This window comes from Stomoxys calcitrans, chromosome 5 (genome assembly GCF_963082655.1).
Source record: "Stomoxys calcitrans chromosome 5, idStoCalc2.1, whole genome shotgun sequence".
Lineage (NCBI taxonomy): Eukaryota > Metazoa > Arthropoda > Insecta > Diptera > Muscidae > Stomoxys > Stomoxys calcitrans.
This window is the reverse complement of record NC_081556.1, coordinates 144,790,024-144,807,523: the sequence shown is the minus strand read 5'-3', so window position 1 is coordinate 144,807,523 and position 17,500 is coordinate 144,790,024. Positions and strand designations below refer to the sequence as shown.

At 39.9% G+C, this 17,500-nt stretch overlaps 1 protein-coding gene across 1 annotated transcript in view; it reads right to left on the bottom strand.

The window, feature by feature from the left end:
• Positions 1-17,500, bottom strand: part of LOC106090101 (uncharacterized) — a 339,431-nt gene that overhangs the window by 140,350 nt on the left and 181,581 nt on the right. The window contains exon 4 of the mRNA XM_059369225.1: positions 3,200-3,327. Coding sequence (XP_059225208.1) covers positions 3,200-3,255 — 56 coding nt within the window. The 5' untranslated portion in view covers positions 3,256-3,327. The remainder of the gene's footprint in view (positions 1-3,199; positions 3,328-17,500) is intronic.

The following is a 17,500-nucleotide window of genomic DNA, read 5'->3' as shown; positions in this document are numbered from 1 at the left end:
TAATGTCCCTCTAACAAATATTACCTATGAGTATTGTACTAGAATGTGTACGTGTGTGTGTGTGTGTGTTTGTGTGTAAATTTTGCTTCTGGTATTTGCTTTGCTTCGTCTGGGAGTCCCTAAGCTACCGGTTTTCTGTCGCAGAAAACTCTCAGTTAAATATTTGTTACACTTTTATTCCATTTAAAGATTCTTTTTTGTACAAACGAAAGCATATGCTAAGGCTGCTTTCATTTACATTTCAAAATTTTCTGCTTACTTTTCAAGACGCAGTTTGTAAGGCCACAGCTTTTTTTTTAATTTTTACTTTAAAAGATTTTTTTTTTAAACAACAGGTTAAAGCTTGCTAAGTTCGGTCGGGCCGATTATATACCCTCCACCATGGATCGCATTTGTCAAGTTTTTTTGAATGAATTTTTAATATATATTTGAGCAACATCAAGTTATTGACCGATATAGACCATTCTTGTTGTAGCAATTTGTTGTGTTCTATCGTTCGTCTGCTTGAATCTGTTGAGAGTCAAGACCCAGGAACTCTGCAACTAAGATGGGGTGCGTCCAGAGGGATCTGGGTCTGAGTTGAGTGGGTTTGGCTTGGCAGTTAAACAGGTGACGTGTGTCGTGTGGGTTTTGGTACCCTTTAACTAGGGAAAGGGTATATTTGATGCCTTTTTTCCTTGGGATAGGGAGGTTGTGACACCCTTTTTCTTGAGAAATGGTGGGTTTGATACCCTTTTCCTTGGAAAAGTGTGGTTTTTATACCCTTTTCCTTAGAAAAGTGAGGTTTTGAAACATTTTTCCTTGGGAAAAGCTGATCAGGGTCCCCTTTTCCTTGGATTTGGATGGTTTTGATACCCTTTTCCTTGCGAAAGTGTGGTTTTGATACCATTTTCCTTGGAAAAGTGTGGTTTTGATACCATTTACCTTGGAAAAGTGTGGTTGTGATACACATTTCCTTGGGAAAAGATGATCTGGGTCCGCTTTTCCTTGAGAAAAGGTGGTTGTGATACCCTTTTCCTTGGGAAATGCTGGGTTTGATATCCTTTTGCTTGGAAAAGGACGGTTTTGATATCCTTTTCTTTGGAAAAGTGTGGTTTTGATACCCTTTTCCTTGGAAAAATGTGATTTTGATACACCTTTCCTTGGGAAAAGATGATCTGGGTCCCCTTTTCCTTGGGAAAGGGTGGTTGTGACACTCTTTTCTTTGGGAAATGGTGGGTTTGGTCCCCTTTTCCTTGGAAAAGGATGGTTTTGATACCCTTTTTTTTGGAAAACTGTGGCTTTGATACACTTTTTCTTGGGAAAAGTTGATCTGGGTCCCCGTTTCCTTGGGAAAGCCTGGTTGTGACGCTCTTTTCCTTGGGAAATGGTGGGTTTGATACCCTTTTCCTTTGGAATTGTGGTTTTGAAACCCTATTCCTTGGGAAATTTTGGTTTTTATACCCTTTTCCTTGGAAAAGTGTGGTTTTGATACACTTTTCCTTGGGAAAAGATGATCTGGGTCTCCTTTTCCTTGGGAAAAGATGATCTGGGTCCCCTTTTCCTTGGGAAAAGGTGGTTGATACCCATTTCCTTGGAAAAGTGTGGTTTTGATACACTTTTCCTTGGAAAAAGGTGATCTGGGTCCCCTTTTCCTTGGGAAAGGGTGATTGTGACACCCATTTTTTGGGATAGGTAGGTTTTATACCCTTTTCCTTGTGAAAAGGAATCGAAATTATGAACTATTTTTATACCCACCACCATAGGATGGGGGTATACTAATCGTTTGTAACACCTCGAAATATTCGTCTAAGACCCCATAAAGGATGTATTTTCTTGATCGTCTCGTCGTTTTGAATCGACTTAGCTATGTCCGCCCGTCCGTCCGACCGTTCGTCTGTCCGCCCGTCCAACCGTTCGTCCGTCCATCCGTCCGTCCATCCGTCCATCCGTCCGCCCATCCGTCCGACCGTCCGTCTGCTAATCCGTCCGACCGTCCGTCCGCCCATCCGTCCGACCGTCCGTCAGCCCGTTCGTCCGATCGTCCGTCCGGCCGACCGTCCATCAGTCCGTCCGTCCGTTTTCGAAAAACCGATAGGGGTCTAACGCGTAACTCTAGGCGCTTGAAATTTTACACAGATACTTAATATCGAAGTAGATCGTTGGAGATTGCAAATGGGCCATATCGCTTCAGATTTAGATATACCTCCCATATAAACCTATCTCCCGATTTTACTTATTTAGCATCTGGAAGCCACAATTTTTGACCGATTCAGCTGAAATTTTGCACATAGTGTTCTGTTACGACTTCCAACAACTGTGCCAAGTACGGATCAAATCGGTCTATAACTTGATATAGCTCCCATATAAACCGATCTCACGATTTGACTTCTTAAGCCCCTGGAAGATGCAATTTTGCTCCGATTTGGGTGAAAGTTTGCATGTAGTGTTCTGTTATGATCTCTAAAAATTGTACCAAATACGGTCCAAATCGGTTTATAACCTGATATAGCTCCCATATAAACCGATCTCCCGATTTTACTTATTGAGCATCTGAAAGCCGCAATTTTTGCCCGATTCGGCTGAAATTTTGCATGTGGTGTTCTGTTGTGACTTTCAACATTTGTGTTAACTACGGTACAAATCGGTTTATAGCCTGATATAGCTCCCATATAAACCGATGGCCCAAATTGACTTCTTGGGCCCTTACAAGCCCCAATTTTTGTCCGAATTGTCAGAATTTTTGCATTTAGTATTTGGTTATGACTTCCAACAACTCTGCTACGTACGGCCGAAATCAGTCTATAGCCTGATATAGCTCCCATGCAAACCGGTCTCTCGATAATCCTTGTTCGATTCCTAGAATCTTTAATTTTTGCTGGTTTGACTAAAGTATGGTATGTAGAACCAAATTTATTTTGTACAAAATATTTAGCAGAACCCATGGTAATAAGTTCCCAAGATCCGCCCCGGCCGAACTTAACACGCTTTTATTTGTTCAAAAATGATGTTATACGAAAATTTTCTTGGCCTCCATTAACTGGGCCTTGCAAATGATGCTCCGCTTTTCACACATATACACTCTCGTGTGAATATGTTTCTGTGTATCTGAATGTGAGTGTGTTAGAATTTATTACAGCCTTTGGTTACCAAAGGGAATTTTTGTTCATTTCATGGTAGTTTTTCAGCAAACACATTGCTGCTGTTGCTGCTCACTCACCTTCTCATTGACATATTAAATGTCACAAACGCCAAGAAGGCGTTACAAAATTCCATTTTAATTAGCTCGGTTTGTGTCAAAGATTTTGTCGTGTTGCCTCACATGGTAGATGAAATAAAAAAAGAAATCTGTAAATAGAATGAAAATGACAAAAAAAGGTAAATATTTGGCAGATATATGAAAGAGGAAAGAAAGAACTTAAAAAAAAAAATATTTAATAATTTTAACAAAATTTATTAAAACCAATCCCAGTTGGCATGAAGAAAGCTCCCTTCATTGAAACAATAATCCTTTTTGCTCAAGTCTTACTTTAATTTATTTTCAACAGTTTTGGGGTTATTGGCCAATAACCCCAAAACTGCTGTACTATGTGGCAAGTCTTTTAGAATGGCTTTTCATTATGCTAGCAGAACATGTTGATTTATTGGGATACATAAAATCATTTTACCCCCCCTAGGCTGTGTGGCTTGACAAATCACAGATTTCTTCACTTTACATGCAGCAATTAGCACTGTGAGCATTGTCCTTTTCTAAGGACACCACAATGAACAGAACAAAAGTAAGGACATGTGTAAGATACACATGTCCAAGGGTTTTGATAAGAAAGAAATTCATTGAAAATTCTGTATGTGTGTGTGTGGTCGCAATATAATGTAGAACAAAAACAGAATAGAACAACTGATGTTCTCCCCTGACTGAAAATGCGAAGAAAGCCCATAGAAAATCGTTGGTGGAGGAAAGGTTAGCAGAGGACATGTTGCTGGGCTTTCTTTTTTGTTTATTTTTGTCCGTTCTTTCTCATCTTGAGCAATGGGTCTGGCTAAAATGGTCGATTAAAAGGAATATGGAATGCTAGAATTGTAGTAGCAACAACAACTATCACATGAACTGGACCATGTCCTGTCACAAGGATAATGTGAAAACATTAATCAACGCCACAAAATTCGTTTAAGATACGTTACTTAATTGGTGTAACTTTTTCTTCCTCATCTCTCTCGATGAAGCTTCTGTTGTGTCCTCTGTTTGAGTTCCTAAAAGCTTTGCATGATGATAAGGGTGTGTGGTCAATAGGGGCTAGCGGTGCAGGATGATGATTTTCTTGGTTCACTCTGTCAAGATTGAGATATTCCAGATAAGCATAAAAACTGGACACACTTATGAGGTGATGACAGATGTTAAACACTGGCAAAGAGAATGTGAAAAAAACCAAAGAAGCCTTTCATCCAAGTTTTTAGGTAAGTTAAACAAAATGGCTGGGTCAGCACAACCAACCAACACTCTTTGAATTATTCAGTGGTAGAATATTCGGGAAATTTTGCCATTTAAGAAAAAAAAAATACATTAACATCAAGAAAGAAACGTTCACTCAATGTTCCTTAATAAGTTTTAGAATGGGCATCTTTAAAATTAGTTTACAAATCCTTGATGTAAGTACAACAGTTCTTTGAGTGCAGAAACCCAAGTCATCATTATGTCATGACCCAGGGGTTTGTTAGGGAATTCAATATAGTCCACCATGAAACTGGTCACAGCAAAGTATCCCTAGCAAAAAATTCCCACCTAGATTCCATAGAAGAACAGCGGCAATATTACTTTCAGGCTCATACTTCTCATAAAGAGAACAGAGAGAAAAACAAGTAAGAGCGTGCTAAGTTCGGCCGGGCCGATTCTTATATACCCTCCACCATGGATCGCATTTGTCGAGTTCTATGGGCGGTATCTCTTTTTAGGCATACTAAGAATATTGAATAGGAACTGTTATGCTATTGGAGCTATATCAAGTTATAGTCCGATTCGGACCATAAATGAATTGAATGCTGAACATTGTAGAGGTCATTGTGTAATATTTCAGATCATTGGGATAAGAATTGCGCATTGTAGGGGCTCAAGAAGCAAAATCGGGAGATCGGTTTATATGGAAGCTGCATCAGGCAATTGATCGATTCAGATCATATTAGACACGTATCTAGAAGGTCATGGGCCATTGAGCAAAATTTCTGTCAAATCGGATGAGAATTGCGCCCTCTTGCGGTTGAAGAAGTCAATATCCCAGATCGTTTTATACGGCAGCTATATCAGGTTGTAGACCGATTTGCGCCATAATAAGTACAGTTATTGGAGGTCATAATGAAAAACCTCATGCAAAATTTCAGCCAAATCGGATAAGAATTGCGCCCTCTAGTGGCTAAAGAAGTGAAGACCCAAGATCGGTTTATATGGCAGCTATATCAGGTTATAGACCGATTTAAACCATACTCAGCACAGTTGTTGGAAGTCATAGCAAAACATCACGTGCGAAATTGCAGCCAAATCGGATAAGAATTGCGCCCTCTAGTGGCTCAAGAAGTGAAGATCCAAGATCGGTTTATATGGCGGCTATATTAGGTTATGTACCGATTTGAACCAAACTCAGCACAGTTGTTGGACATGATACCAAAACACCACGTCTAAAATTTCAGTCAAAACGGACGAGAATTGGCCCTCTAGAGGCTCAAGAAGTCACGACCCAAGATCGGTTTATATGGCAGCTATAACAAAACATGGACCGATTTGGCCCATCTACAATCTCAACCGACCTACACTAATAAAAAGTATTTGTGCATAGTTTCAAGCACCTAGCTTTACTTCTTCGAAAGTTAGCGTGCTTTCGATAGATAGACCGACAGACGGATAGACAGACGGACATACAGACGGACAGACAGACAGACGGACAGACAGACAGACGGATGGACATGGCTAGATCGACTTTAACTGTCATGGCGATCAAGAATACATATATACTTTATGGGGTCCTTGACGCATATTTCGAGGTGTTACAATCGGAGTGACGAAATTAGTATAACCCCATCCTACGGTGGAGGGTATAAAAATATAAAAAATTTTCTCAAAAAAAATTGAGAAATCTTCTATGGCATCTTTATTTCAAAAACGTTTATTAAAACAAATTTCTATGAACTTTTCTAAAAATTTCAAACAAATTTTCTTTGCTAAAAAACTTTTCTAAACTAAAAAAACCGAATGGTGGGGTTTTTTAGTTTAGAAAAGTTTTTGAGCAAAGAAAATTTGTTTGAAATTTTTAGAAAAGTTCATAGAAATTTGTTTCAATAAACGTTTTTGAAATAAAGATGCCATAGAAGATTTCTCAATTTTTTTTCAGAAAAATCTTTATATTTTTATACCCTCCACCATAGGATGGGGGTATACTAGTTTCATCACAATGGACTGTAATTTCCCACATAAGCATTCCTTGGGAAAAATATATAAAAAAATAATTTTCCCTCTTTTTTTTTGGCATAAAGGTTTGTTATCTAAAGATTTCTGGTTTTCTTCATGGTATTTTGTTTGTGTATGTGTGTGTGTCTGTATTGTTTTCAAGGATGTTTCAAAGCCTTTGGTGTTGTTCTTGAGTTTTATTGCAGAATAGCAGATCCTTGACATCAGCGGCGGCGACTGTGGCGTTGGCTTCAGCGTTTACCCATAATGGTAATTTATACATTTTAACCCTTTGTCAAGGCCTTTGAATATGTTTTACACATTCTTCCCTTTAAGAGAGTTTTTCTTTTTGGTTTCTTTTTTTTTTCATCTTTGCTCTTCCTGCAAAAGACTAATTAGCGCGGATGAACAATAACCGCGAAACACACAAAAACAAGACAATAAGAATCCAACATTTAAAAGGGACCAAAGACAGAGAACTGAATGAAGCAAAAAAAAAAAAACTAACACAAAGAAAAAAAAAACGGAGAAAAACACAGGAAAATCAAAGCATTTTCTCAAGGAAGCGTAATTCAAGGATAATATGCTGCATTCTCAAGTACTTTGTTAAAAGCAAAAAAAAAACGTAATAAAATCAAAGCCAATTATCAAAACATTTGTGGGGGGGAGAGTTTGTAAAAACCCCCAAACAAAAGAAGGCTTGAGTTCACAGTAATAGTCCAAGAAAAAAAAATCAAATAAATTAGGATAAAGGATTTTTAAATGAAGTATAAAAAATGTTTGACCAACTGTAAAGAGCTTCGTTGTGATAAGAAAGCAAGTAAAAAGGCGTTAAGTTCGTCCGGGCCGAACTTTGGATACCCACCACCTCGGCTTACTATGTAAACCACCTTTCGTCAAAATCCGAATATATGTCGAGAGGCTTAACTAGCTCACCGTCCCAAATTTCGGCAACATCGGACAATAATTGCGCCTTTTATGTGCCCAAAACCTTAATTAAGAGATCGGTCTATATGGCAGCTATATCCAAATCTGAACCGATCTGCACCATATTGCAGAAGTATGTCAAGGGGTTTAATTTAACTCAGTGTCCCAAATTTCGGCGATATCGGACAATAAATGCGCCTTTAATGGGCCCCAAACCTGAAATCGAGAGATCGGTCCATATGACAGCTATATTCAAATTTGGACAGATCTGGTCCAAGTTGCAGAAAAATGTTGAAGGGCCCAACACAACTCACTGTCCCAAATTTCAGCAAAATCGGATAATAAATGTGGCTTTTATGGGCCCAAGACCCTAAATCGGAGGATGGGTCTATATGGCAGCTATATCCAAATCTGGACCGATCTGCGCCATATTGCAGAAGTATGTCGATTTGCTTATCCTAATTCACTGTCCCAAATTTTGGCAAAATCGGATAATAAATGTGGCTTTTATTGGCCTAAGACCCTAAATTGGCGAATCGGTCTATATGGCAACTATATCTAAATCTGAACCGATTTGCCGATATTGCAGAATTATGTCAAGGGGCTTAACTTAACTCACTGTCTCAAATTTCGGCGACATCGGATAATAAATGCGCCTTTTATGGGCCTAAAACCTTAAATCGAGAGATCGGTCTATATGGCAGCTATATCCAAATCTGAACCGATCTGCACCATATTACAAAAGTATGTCAAGGGGCTTAACTCAACTCACTGTCTCAAATTTCGGCGACATCGGACAATAAATGCGCCTTTTATGGGCCTAAAACCTGAAATCAAGAGATCGGTCTATATGGCAGCTATATTCAAATATGGACCGATCTGGACCAAATTGAAAAATGATGTCGAGGGATCTAACACAACTCACTGTCCTAAATTTCGGCAAAATCGGATAACAAATGTGGCTTTTATGGGCCTAAAACCGTAATTGGGAGGATCGGTCTATATAGCAGCTATATCCAAATCTGGCCCGATCTGATCCAAATTGTCGAAGGATGTCAAAAGGCCTACCACTACTCACTGTTCCAAATTTCAGTGACATCGGACAATAAATGCGCCTTTTATGGGCCTAAGACCCCAAATCGGAGGATCGGTCTATATGGCAGCTATATCCAAATCTGGCCCGATCTGCGCCAAATTGAAGAAGAATGTCGAAGGGTCTAAGACAACTCATTTTCCTAAATTTCAGCAGAATCGGATAATAAGTGTGGCTTTTATGGGCCTAAGACCCTAAATCGTAGGATCGGTCTATATGGCAGCTATATCCAAATCTTTACCGATCTGAGCCAAATTGAAGAAGTATGTCGAAAGGTCTAAGACAACTCATTTTCCTAAATTTCAGCAAAATCGGATAATAAGTGTGGCTTTTATGGGCCTAATACTCTAAATCGGCGGATCGGTCTATATGGCAGCCATATCCAAATCTGGACCGATTTGAGCCAAATTGAAGAAATATGTCGAAGGGCCTATCACAACTCATTTTCCTAAATTTCAGCAAAATCGGATAATAAGTGTGGCTATTTTGGGCCTAATACCCTGAATGGGCGGATCGGTCTATATGGCAGCTATATCTAAATCTGAACTGATCTAGGCCATATTGCGGAAGTATATCAAGGGGCTTAACTTAACTCACTGTCTCAAATTTCGGCAAAATCCGATCATAAATGTGGCTTTTATGGCCCTAAGACCCTAAATTAGCGGATCGTTCTATATGACACCTATATTCAAATCTGGACCGATTTGAGCCAAATTGACGGAGGATATTGAAAGGCCTAACACAACTCACTGTCCCAAATTTCGGCGACATCGGACAATAATTGCGCCTTTTATGGCCCCAAAACCTTAAATCAAGAGATCGGTCTATATGACAGCTATATCCAAATCTGGACTGATCTGGACCAAATTGACGAAGAATGTCGAGGGTCCTATCCCAACTCACTGTTCCAAATTTCAACAAAATCTAATAATAAATGTGGCTTTTATGGGGCTAAGATCCTAAATCGGCGGATCGGTCTATGTGGGGACTATATGAAGATATAGTCCGATTTGGCCATCTTCAAGCCTAACCTGCTTATGGACAAAATAAGAATCTGTGCAAAGTTTTAGTTCAATATCTCTATTTTTAATGTCTGTAGCATGATTTGAGCAGACAGACGGACGGACAGAGGGACTGCTATGACAAGATCGTCTTAAATTTTTACGCCGATCAAGAATATGTACACTTAATAGGGTCCGAAATGGATATTTCGATGTGTTGCAAACGGAATGACAAAATGAACATACCCCCATCCTTCGGTGGTGGGCATAAAAACTAGAAGCATGTAAAGATAAGCATGCGACATTAATAAAGGAAATCTGTTTTTGATTTTTTTCTTAGATCAGATATCGGTATCTCTTCATTTCGGTCGCATGGTATATGCCACTACCTCATATATTGCAAGGCAAAAGATGATTCTAACAACCCATTAAGCAACTCCAAATATGCCCACCAATATCATGTGGCTCAAATGGATTACTGCCCATTTTTTCAATAGAGCCCCACTACACTTATAACAGTCTCTCTCACTCTCTCTCTCTTAAAAACTCAATGCTTGCAGGTTATCTGCCTCTCTCTCCCTAAGTAACACTGTTTGATTTCCCATTCCTTGTATTCTTATTGTGAATGTTTTGTTTTCATATTTCTCACTGTGTGTGTGCGTGTGTGTGTGGATTTTTGTGAGGGCATGTGCACCTCCTCTATGTTATTAAGAAAATGAACAACAGAGCGGGTTTTCTCCACACACACACACTCCATCACCCCCACCATACCTTCACAAAGCAAGTGATGAATAGAAAAAAGGCAAATCTTTTGTTCACTTCTGCATTTTTTACTATAAAAGTTCTTTTCTTCTTTTACTTAAAAAAAAAAAAAATGTTTTATATCTTTGCTGCCAAGAAACTACAAAGCTTAGCAAAAGAATCCAACGATGGATGAAGAAAATAAGCAAACATTTACAAAAGCCCAAATTTGGGCTAAAAAGACAGCGATGATGATGACGATGACGAAGGCAATGAAGGCTAGGGCGGTGATATGTTCTTAAAAAAAGAATGTTGCATTCGTTTTTTATTAACAACTACTTAAACCCATTACACCAGAACACAGGCATGAATATAAACACTTGCACAACATCCAGGGGCGTAGTCAGGAAAAAATGCTGGGAGTATGTATGAAACACAAGTCCTTCATTCAAATGTGGTGGAATTTTTAAGAAAATAGTAACCGTTGAGGGAGGCCACCGTGGCGCAGAGGTTAGCATGTCCGCCTATGACGCTGAACGCCTGGGTTCGAATCCTGGCGAGACCATCAGAAAAAAATTTTCAGCAGTGGTTTTCCCCTCCCAATGCTGGCGACATTTGTGAGCTCACCCTGCGTCTGTCGATGGAGGCAAGTACCTAGGTAATCGAGGTAATCCTCGATTAGAAACTGTCTTGGAAGCGGAACACCAAGGAAAGAAGCCGTAAGGCACTGTGCGCTTTTTATTCCTGCAGGAGGATGTTCAGTAGAAAGTGGCAGGTGACTCCCAGGATGACCATTTGGTATGGCAGCCATGTGAAAACTTCTCCACAAAGAGGTGGAGAAGTTTTCGCCCGAAAGGCGTGCCGCACCACGGCAATAAAAAGGTGGCCCTTTATCATTGAGCTTAAACTTGAATCGGACTGCACTCATTGATATGTGAGAAGTTAGCCCCTGTTCCTTAGTGGAATGTTCATGGGGGCTAAGACTAAAGGCATGTCATACTATGGGGCCGTGTCTGTCTTTTTCAAGATTGCGAAAACTAGGATAGGCAAATATTCTCACTTTGAGCCATCAGGTGGTGCAGTGGCGGGACACTTGATACCGTCTAACGGACAAGGGGCCGACATCGAGATTATCACCGACTCTCTCGATATTGGAAAGACTAGGAAAAACAAAGATCCTAATACTGAAACATCAGGCAGAGAGGCGAGAGACCTAATCGAGAGGCCTAACTAACAGGGACCCGACGACGGAAACATCAACGGCTTTCTCGAGATTGGGAAGACTAGTATGGATAAAATCCTAATGTTGAAAAATTAGGCAGAGAATTCTATGCCGCCTAATGCACAGGAAGAAAGACGATGAGACCATAACATGTAATTGTAATTTCTTTACTTTCCCCATCTACGCCCCTGGCTTTCAATTTGAACAATTTTCTTACTTTACCTTAAACTATTCAAGGCATTGTAAGCTTTACATAAAACTTTTGTTTGACTTTGCCAGTGAGAAGGGAATGGAAATGGTGGGGAATAGAGAGAGTGTATTTGTATTGGTGTGGTTTACACACTATACAGTCTCTATTTCAATGTATTTGTTTTTGTTCTATTCACATGCAATAGTTTTGCCGGTTACCTTGTAGGTTGAGTGTTGATGTGTGTGTGTGTGTCTGTGGGTGTGTTGCTCAACTATGCCATTGTCCTTTTGAACTACTTTTGGGTTTTGTCATTTTTGAGGAGCTGCTAAGGCTTTACTGCCACAGTAATTCGGTATACTGCCACGGCATGTGAGACACATAGCCGTTTGGTTTTTTTTTTATTCTTAAAAGGAATTTAGTTTTAAACTCGAAATAAGTACCCTACATAATATTTGGTAACATCTTTATCATCGTCATCGCCATCGCCATCATCCATAAGTTAAGAGATTGCAAAATGAGTTTAGCCATAATTTCTTCATCTATTCATAGTTCAGAGAGAGAGAAAAGAGATCAATTGCTTAAAGGGCAGCTAATGCGCAATAAAACCAAGTTCTGAGTGCTGTTATCCTTGCAGTTATCCTTTAATGCCATTATTGTCGTTTTTTTTTGTTGTAACATGACAGCTAAGACAATTCACAGAAATCTGTAACAGATTTTTATGATGGAAGGATGGATTTGGATATCCTTATGAAGAGGGATTTTCAGGCTATGCTTACTGCGAAAGACATTGAATTTAAATGCATGCTAATAGGGGAGGAATATTGAATTTTGAAAGGATGTTATGGCACATTAGCACATGTTAAAGCAGGAATTGCCTACTTATAGGCGATTTAAAGGTTGCTAAAAGTATGCTATGGAAATGCTTCAAATTGAAGGGATAGGAAATCGATGTTAGAAGTAAGGCAGGTGGATGGACAGACGAATAGACAGAGTCAAGATTTCACGGACATATAGGCGGACATGTGGATCGAGGGATCATTAGGAGGACGAACGGAAAAAAGGAGAGATGTATGGCCGCATGGAAAGCAGGACAGTAGATGTCTGGAAAGACAAAAGGATTGATGGTAAATTGAATGAAATGAATAATCAAAATTGAAAAACAGATGAATGCAAGCACAGGTGGAACGTCGGAAAAAGATGGTAGGGCTGGGAAATAGGGTAGAGTGGTGAACAGGCACATGGACATATACGATCGCACGGAAATAATGGGTCATTTGTAATAAGAACGGGCGAACGACCATACGGCAAGAGGAGTGGATGGTCCAACGGATAGAAAAAGGGATAGAAAAGTGAATGAAATGTTCATGCACATAGTCATCGGGGATTTATGGTTGACCAATGACAACATTATTGCAAACTACCCAAAATCTGACAAGCATATACATGAAAGCTGTATCCAAATCCGAGATGATTTCGAGCAAATTTCTCATATATTGTGGTAGTCGTCGAAGAAAGCCAATATTTTGGCAAGATTGCTCAATAAATGTGCTTGAAGTGGCTCTTGGAATGAAAATCGGGCGATATATTGGGTTGCCCAAAAAGTAATTGCGGATTTTTCATATAGTCGGCGTTGACAAATTTTTTCACAGCTTGTGACTCTGTAATTGCATTCTTTCTTCTGTCAGTTATCAGCTGTGACTTTTAGCTTGCTTTAGAAAAAAAGTGTAAAAAAGTATATTTGATTAAAGTTCATTCTAAGTTTTATTAAAAATGCATTTACTTTCTTTTAAAAAATCCGCAATTACTTTTTGGGCAACCCAATACATATATAACCGATCTGTGCCTAATTGACGAAAGAAGTCGAAGGGCCTAACACAACTCACTGTCTTAAATTTCGGCGACATCGAACAATAAATGCGCTTTTTATGGGCCTAAGACCCTAAATCGGCGGATCGGTCTATATGGCAGCTATATCCAAATCTGGACCGATCTGTGCCTAATTGACGAAGGATGTCGAAGGGCCTAACACAACTCGCTGTCCCAAATCTCAGCAAGATCGGTTAATAAATGTGGCTTTTATGGGCCTAGGAACCTAAATCGGAGTATCGGTCTATATGGCAGCTATATCCAAATCTGGACCGATCTGTGCCTAATTGACGAAGGATGTCGAAGGGCCTAACACAACTCGCTGTCCCAAATTTCAGCAAGATCGGATAATAAATGTGGCTTTTATGGGCCTAGGACCCTAAATCGGAGGATCGGGCTATATGACAGCTATATCCAAATCTGAACCGATTGGGGCCAAAATTAATTGTCTGTCGAAATCACGATAGCTTTTGAACACAAAAAGCTATCAGCTTGAAATCTTGAACAGATACTTAGTATTGATATAGATCGTAGGGGATTGCAAATGGGCCATATCGGCTTGGATTTAGGTATAGCTCCCATATAAACCGATCTCCCGATTTGACTTCTTGAGTCCCTGGAAACCATAATTTTCTTCCGATTTGGCTGAAATTTTGCACATAGTATTCTGTTATGACTTCGATCGTACTGTGCCAAGTACGATCCAAATCCGTAAGGAACCTGATATAGCTCCCATATAAACCGATCTCCCGATTTGACTTCTTGAGTCCCTGAAAGCCTCGTTAGCATGTCCGCCTATGACGCTGGATGCCTGGGTTCGAATCCTGCCGAGACCATCAGAAAAACATTTTCAGCGGTGGCTTTCCCCTCCTAATGCTGGCAACATTTGTGAGGTAATATGGCATGTAAAACTTCTCTCCAAAGAGGTGTCGCACTGCGGCACGCCGTTCGGACTCTGCTATAAAATAAGGAGGCCCCTTATCATTGAGCTTAAACTAGAATCGGACTGGTCTCATTGATAGGTGAGAAGTTTGCCCCTGTTCCTTAGTGGGATGTTCATGGGCAAAATTTGCATTTTATTTGTTCTGTTATGGCTCTCAACAACTGCGCCATGTAGGGTCCAATTCGGTCTATAACTAGATATAGCTCCCACATTTTAGCAGAATCCATGGAGGTGGGTTCCCAAGATTCGGCCCGGCCGAACTTAGCACCCTTTTACTTTTTCCATTTCAAGCCTTTATCCATCGCACAAAATAAGCGTACAGATTAGAAAAGATTTCTTGAGTTATCGCAGTAATTTGAAACAGATTGCGAGGCAAAGAAGCGAATCTTCGAAAAAAGGGTGTTTTCCTTAAACATAAGTCACTTCATACTAATGGACACAACCATCCCATTTAAATTTCAATCGAAGACTGATTTTTATTTAACTCCACCTTAAGAGGTTGTCGTTTATAATAATAAGACGCCAAGTAAGGATATATTAAACTACCATTAAAGAAAATATGTTTTAATATTAAGTAAAAAATCCTTGATCAAAGGAAATGGGCATCTTTAAATTAAATTCGTCTTTTTTTGGCTCCTATCTTTTAAGTTAGGAAAAAATAGTTTCAGTGTTGATTTGTAGCACCACCTGAGCATCACCTTCATTGTATCCTTCAGCATTATTCCTTTTGATAGCTTTTGTCATCATATTAGACCTTATCTCTCTATTGTATAGTAGGGAAACTAAAGCCAAGTATAAATTACTTTTTACTTTGGAAGGCAGTAAAATGGAAGACGAACAAAAACAACAACAAAATGAAATGCTTTAAGATAACAAATGTGAGAGAAGGTAAAAACTTGGTTTTACTCACACAAAAAAAAAAACTTTATGTGTTCTTATTTATAATTAAATTGTAAATGGGGCCAATGTAGTAACTTTTAACTACAATTAGTGCCTCTCTCTCTCCCTCTCTCTCTCACCTTCTCTTTCTCTCTCTCTCTCTCTTTAACAAGGACTTTGGATTCTTTGTCTTAGAAGCTTTTGTGGAGAAAAACAAATGAAAGTGGTTTTTTGCATGCATTAAATAAGCCCTGTACACATGTTTAGCATTGGATAAGAGTGAAACAGGACAATAAAAATGGAATTTGATTGCAATCCAATCTAGACCATATTCTTCATGGATTTTTAAGGGATCTTTTAAAAGTCGCTTTACCGAATTTCAGGGAAATCAGGTAGTTAATGCGCCCTTTATGGGCCCAAGACCTTAATTTTGGAGATCGGTCTATATAACAACTATATCCAAATATAGTCCAATTGGAACTATATTCGGCACAGGTTTAAAGAGGTCTTGCACAACTCATTATACCAAGTCTATGACAAATCTCGTAAAAAATCCGAATTTTAAGGGCAAAAATTTATGAATTGGAATATTGCTATATATGGCAGTTGTATCCACTTTTGGCCCGATTTGGACCATATATCAAACCGATATCGTGGAGCCTTAAACAATTTAACGGTTATTAAATGTGCCTTTTATGGGACCAACACATGTCATACAAAATTTCAACCAAATCGGATAGAAATTGCGCCCTCTAGAGGCTCAAGAAGTCTAATCGGGAGATGGGTTTACATGGCGTCTATATCAAGTTATGGACGGATTTAGACTATATTTAGCACAGTTGATTGGAGTAAAACCAGAACACGTTATGCAAAATTTCAAATCGGATGGGAATTGCGCCCTCCAGAGGCTCAAGAAGTCAAGACCCAAGATCGGTTTATATGGCGTCCATATCAAGTTATGGACGGATTTAGACTATACTCAGCAAAATTATTTGGAGTCATACCAGAACACGTTATGCAAAATTTCAGTCAAATCGAATAGGAATTGCGCCCTCTAGAAGCTCTAGAAGTCAATACCTAAGGTGGGTTTATATGGCAGATATATCGGGCTTAGAACCGATTAAGACTATACTGAGCACAATTGGTGAAAGTAATACCCAAACACCACGTGCAAAATTTCAGCTAAATCGGATAAGAATTGCGTCCTCTAGTGGCTCAAGAAGTCAAGACCCAAGATCGGTTTATATGGCAGATATATAAAAACATGGACCGACTTAGCCCATTTACTATCCCAATCGACCTACGCTAATAAGAAGTATTTGTGCAAAATTTCAAGCGCCTAGCTTGTTGCCTTCGAAAGTTATCGTGCTTTCGATAGACAGACGGACGGACAGACGAACGGACAGACGGACGGACAGACGGATGGACGGATGGACAGATTGACAGACGGAAGGACATACGGACGGACGGATGGACAGATTGACAGACGGAAGGACAGACGGACGGACAGACAGACGCACAGACGGACGGACGGATGGACAGATTGACAGACGGAAGGACAGACGGACAGACAAACAAACAGACAGACAGACAGACACACTGACAGACAGACGGACGGACAGCGCACGGACGGACAGACGGAAGGACGGACAGACGGATGGATGGACAGACGGAAGCACGGACAGATGGAAGGACAGACTGACGGACAGACGGACGGACAGACGGACGGACAGACGGTAGGACGGACAGACGGAAGGACGGACAGATGGAAGGACAGACGGACGGACAGACGGATGGACAGACGGACGGACAGACGGACGGACAGACGGACGGACAGACGGACGGACAGACGGATGGACAGACGGACGGACAGACGGACGGACAGACAGACGGACGGACAGACGGACGGACAGCGGACAGAACTCGAACTCAAGAGGTTTTTCATAAGGCAATCCTTTTTGCCTGTGTCGTGAGAATTGGTTTATAAATGACGATATAGTTGAAATTTTTGTCGGACGAATATATTTGGGAGCTTTATCTAAATCTGAGCAGATTTTTTCCAATTTAAACAGGCTTCGTCTCTAGACCCATGTAAATAATTGTGGCAAATTTGAGGACGATCGGATGAAAATTACAGCCTGTAGTTTTTACACAAATTAACATGGACAGACGGACGGACAGACAGACAGACGGACATAGCTAAATCGAATCAGAAAGTGATTCTGA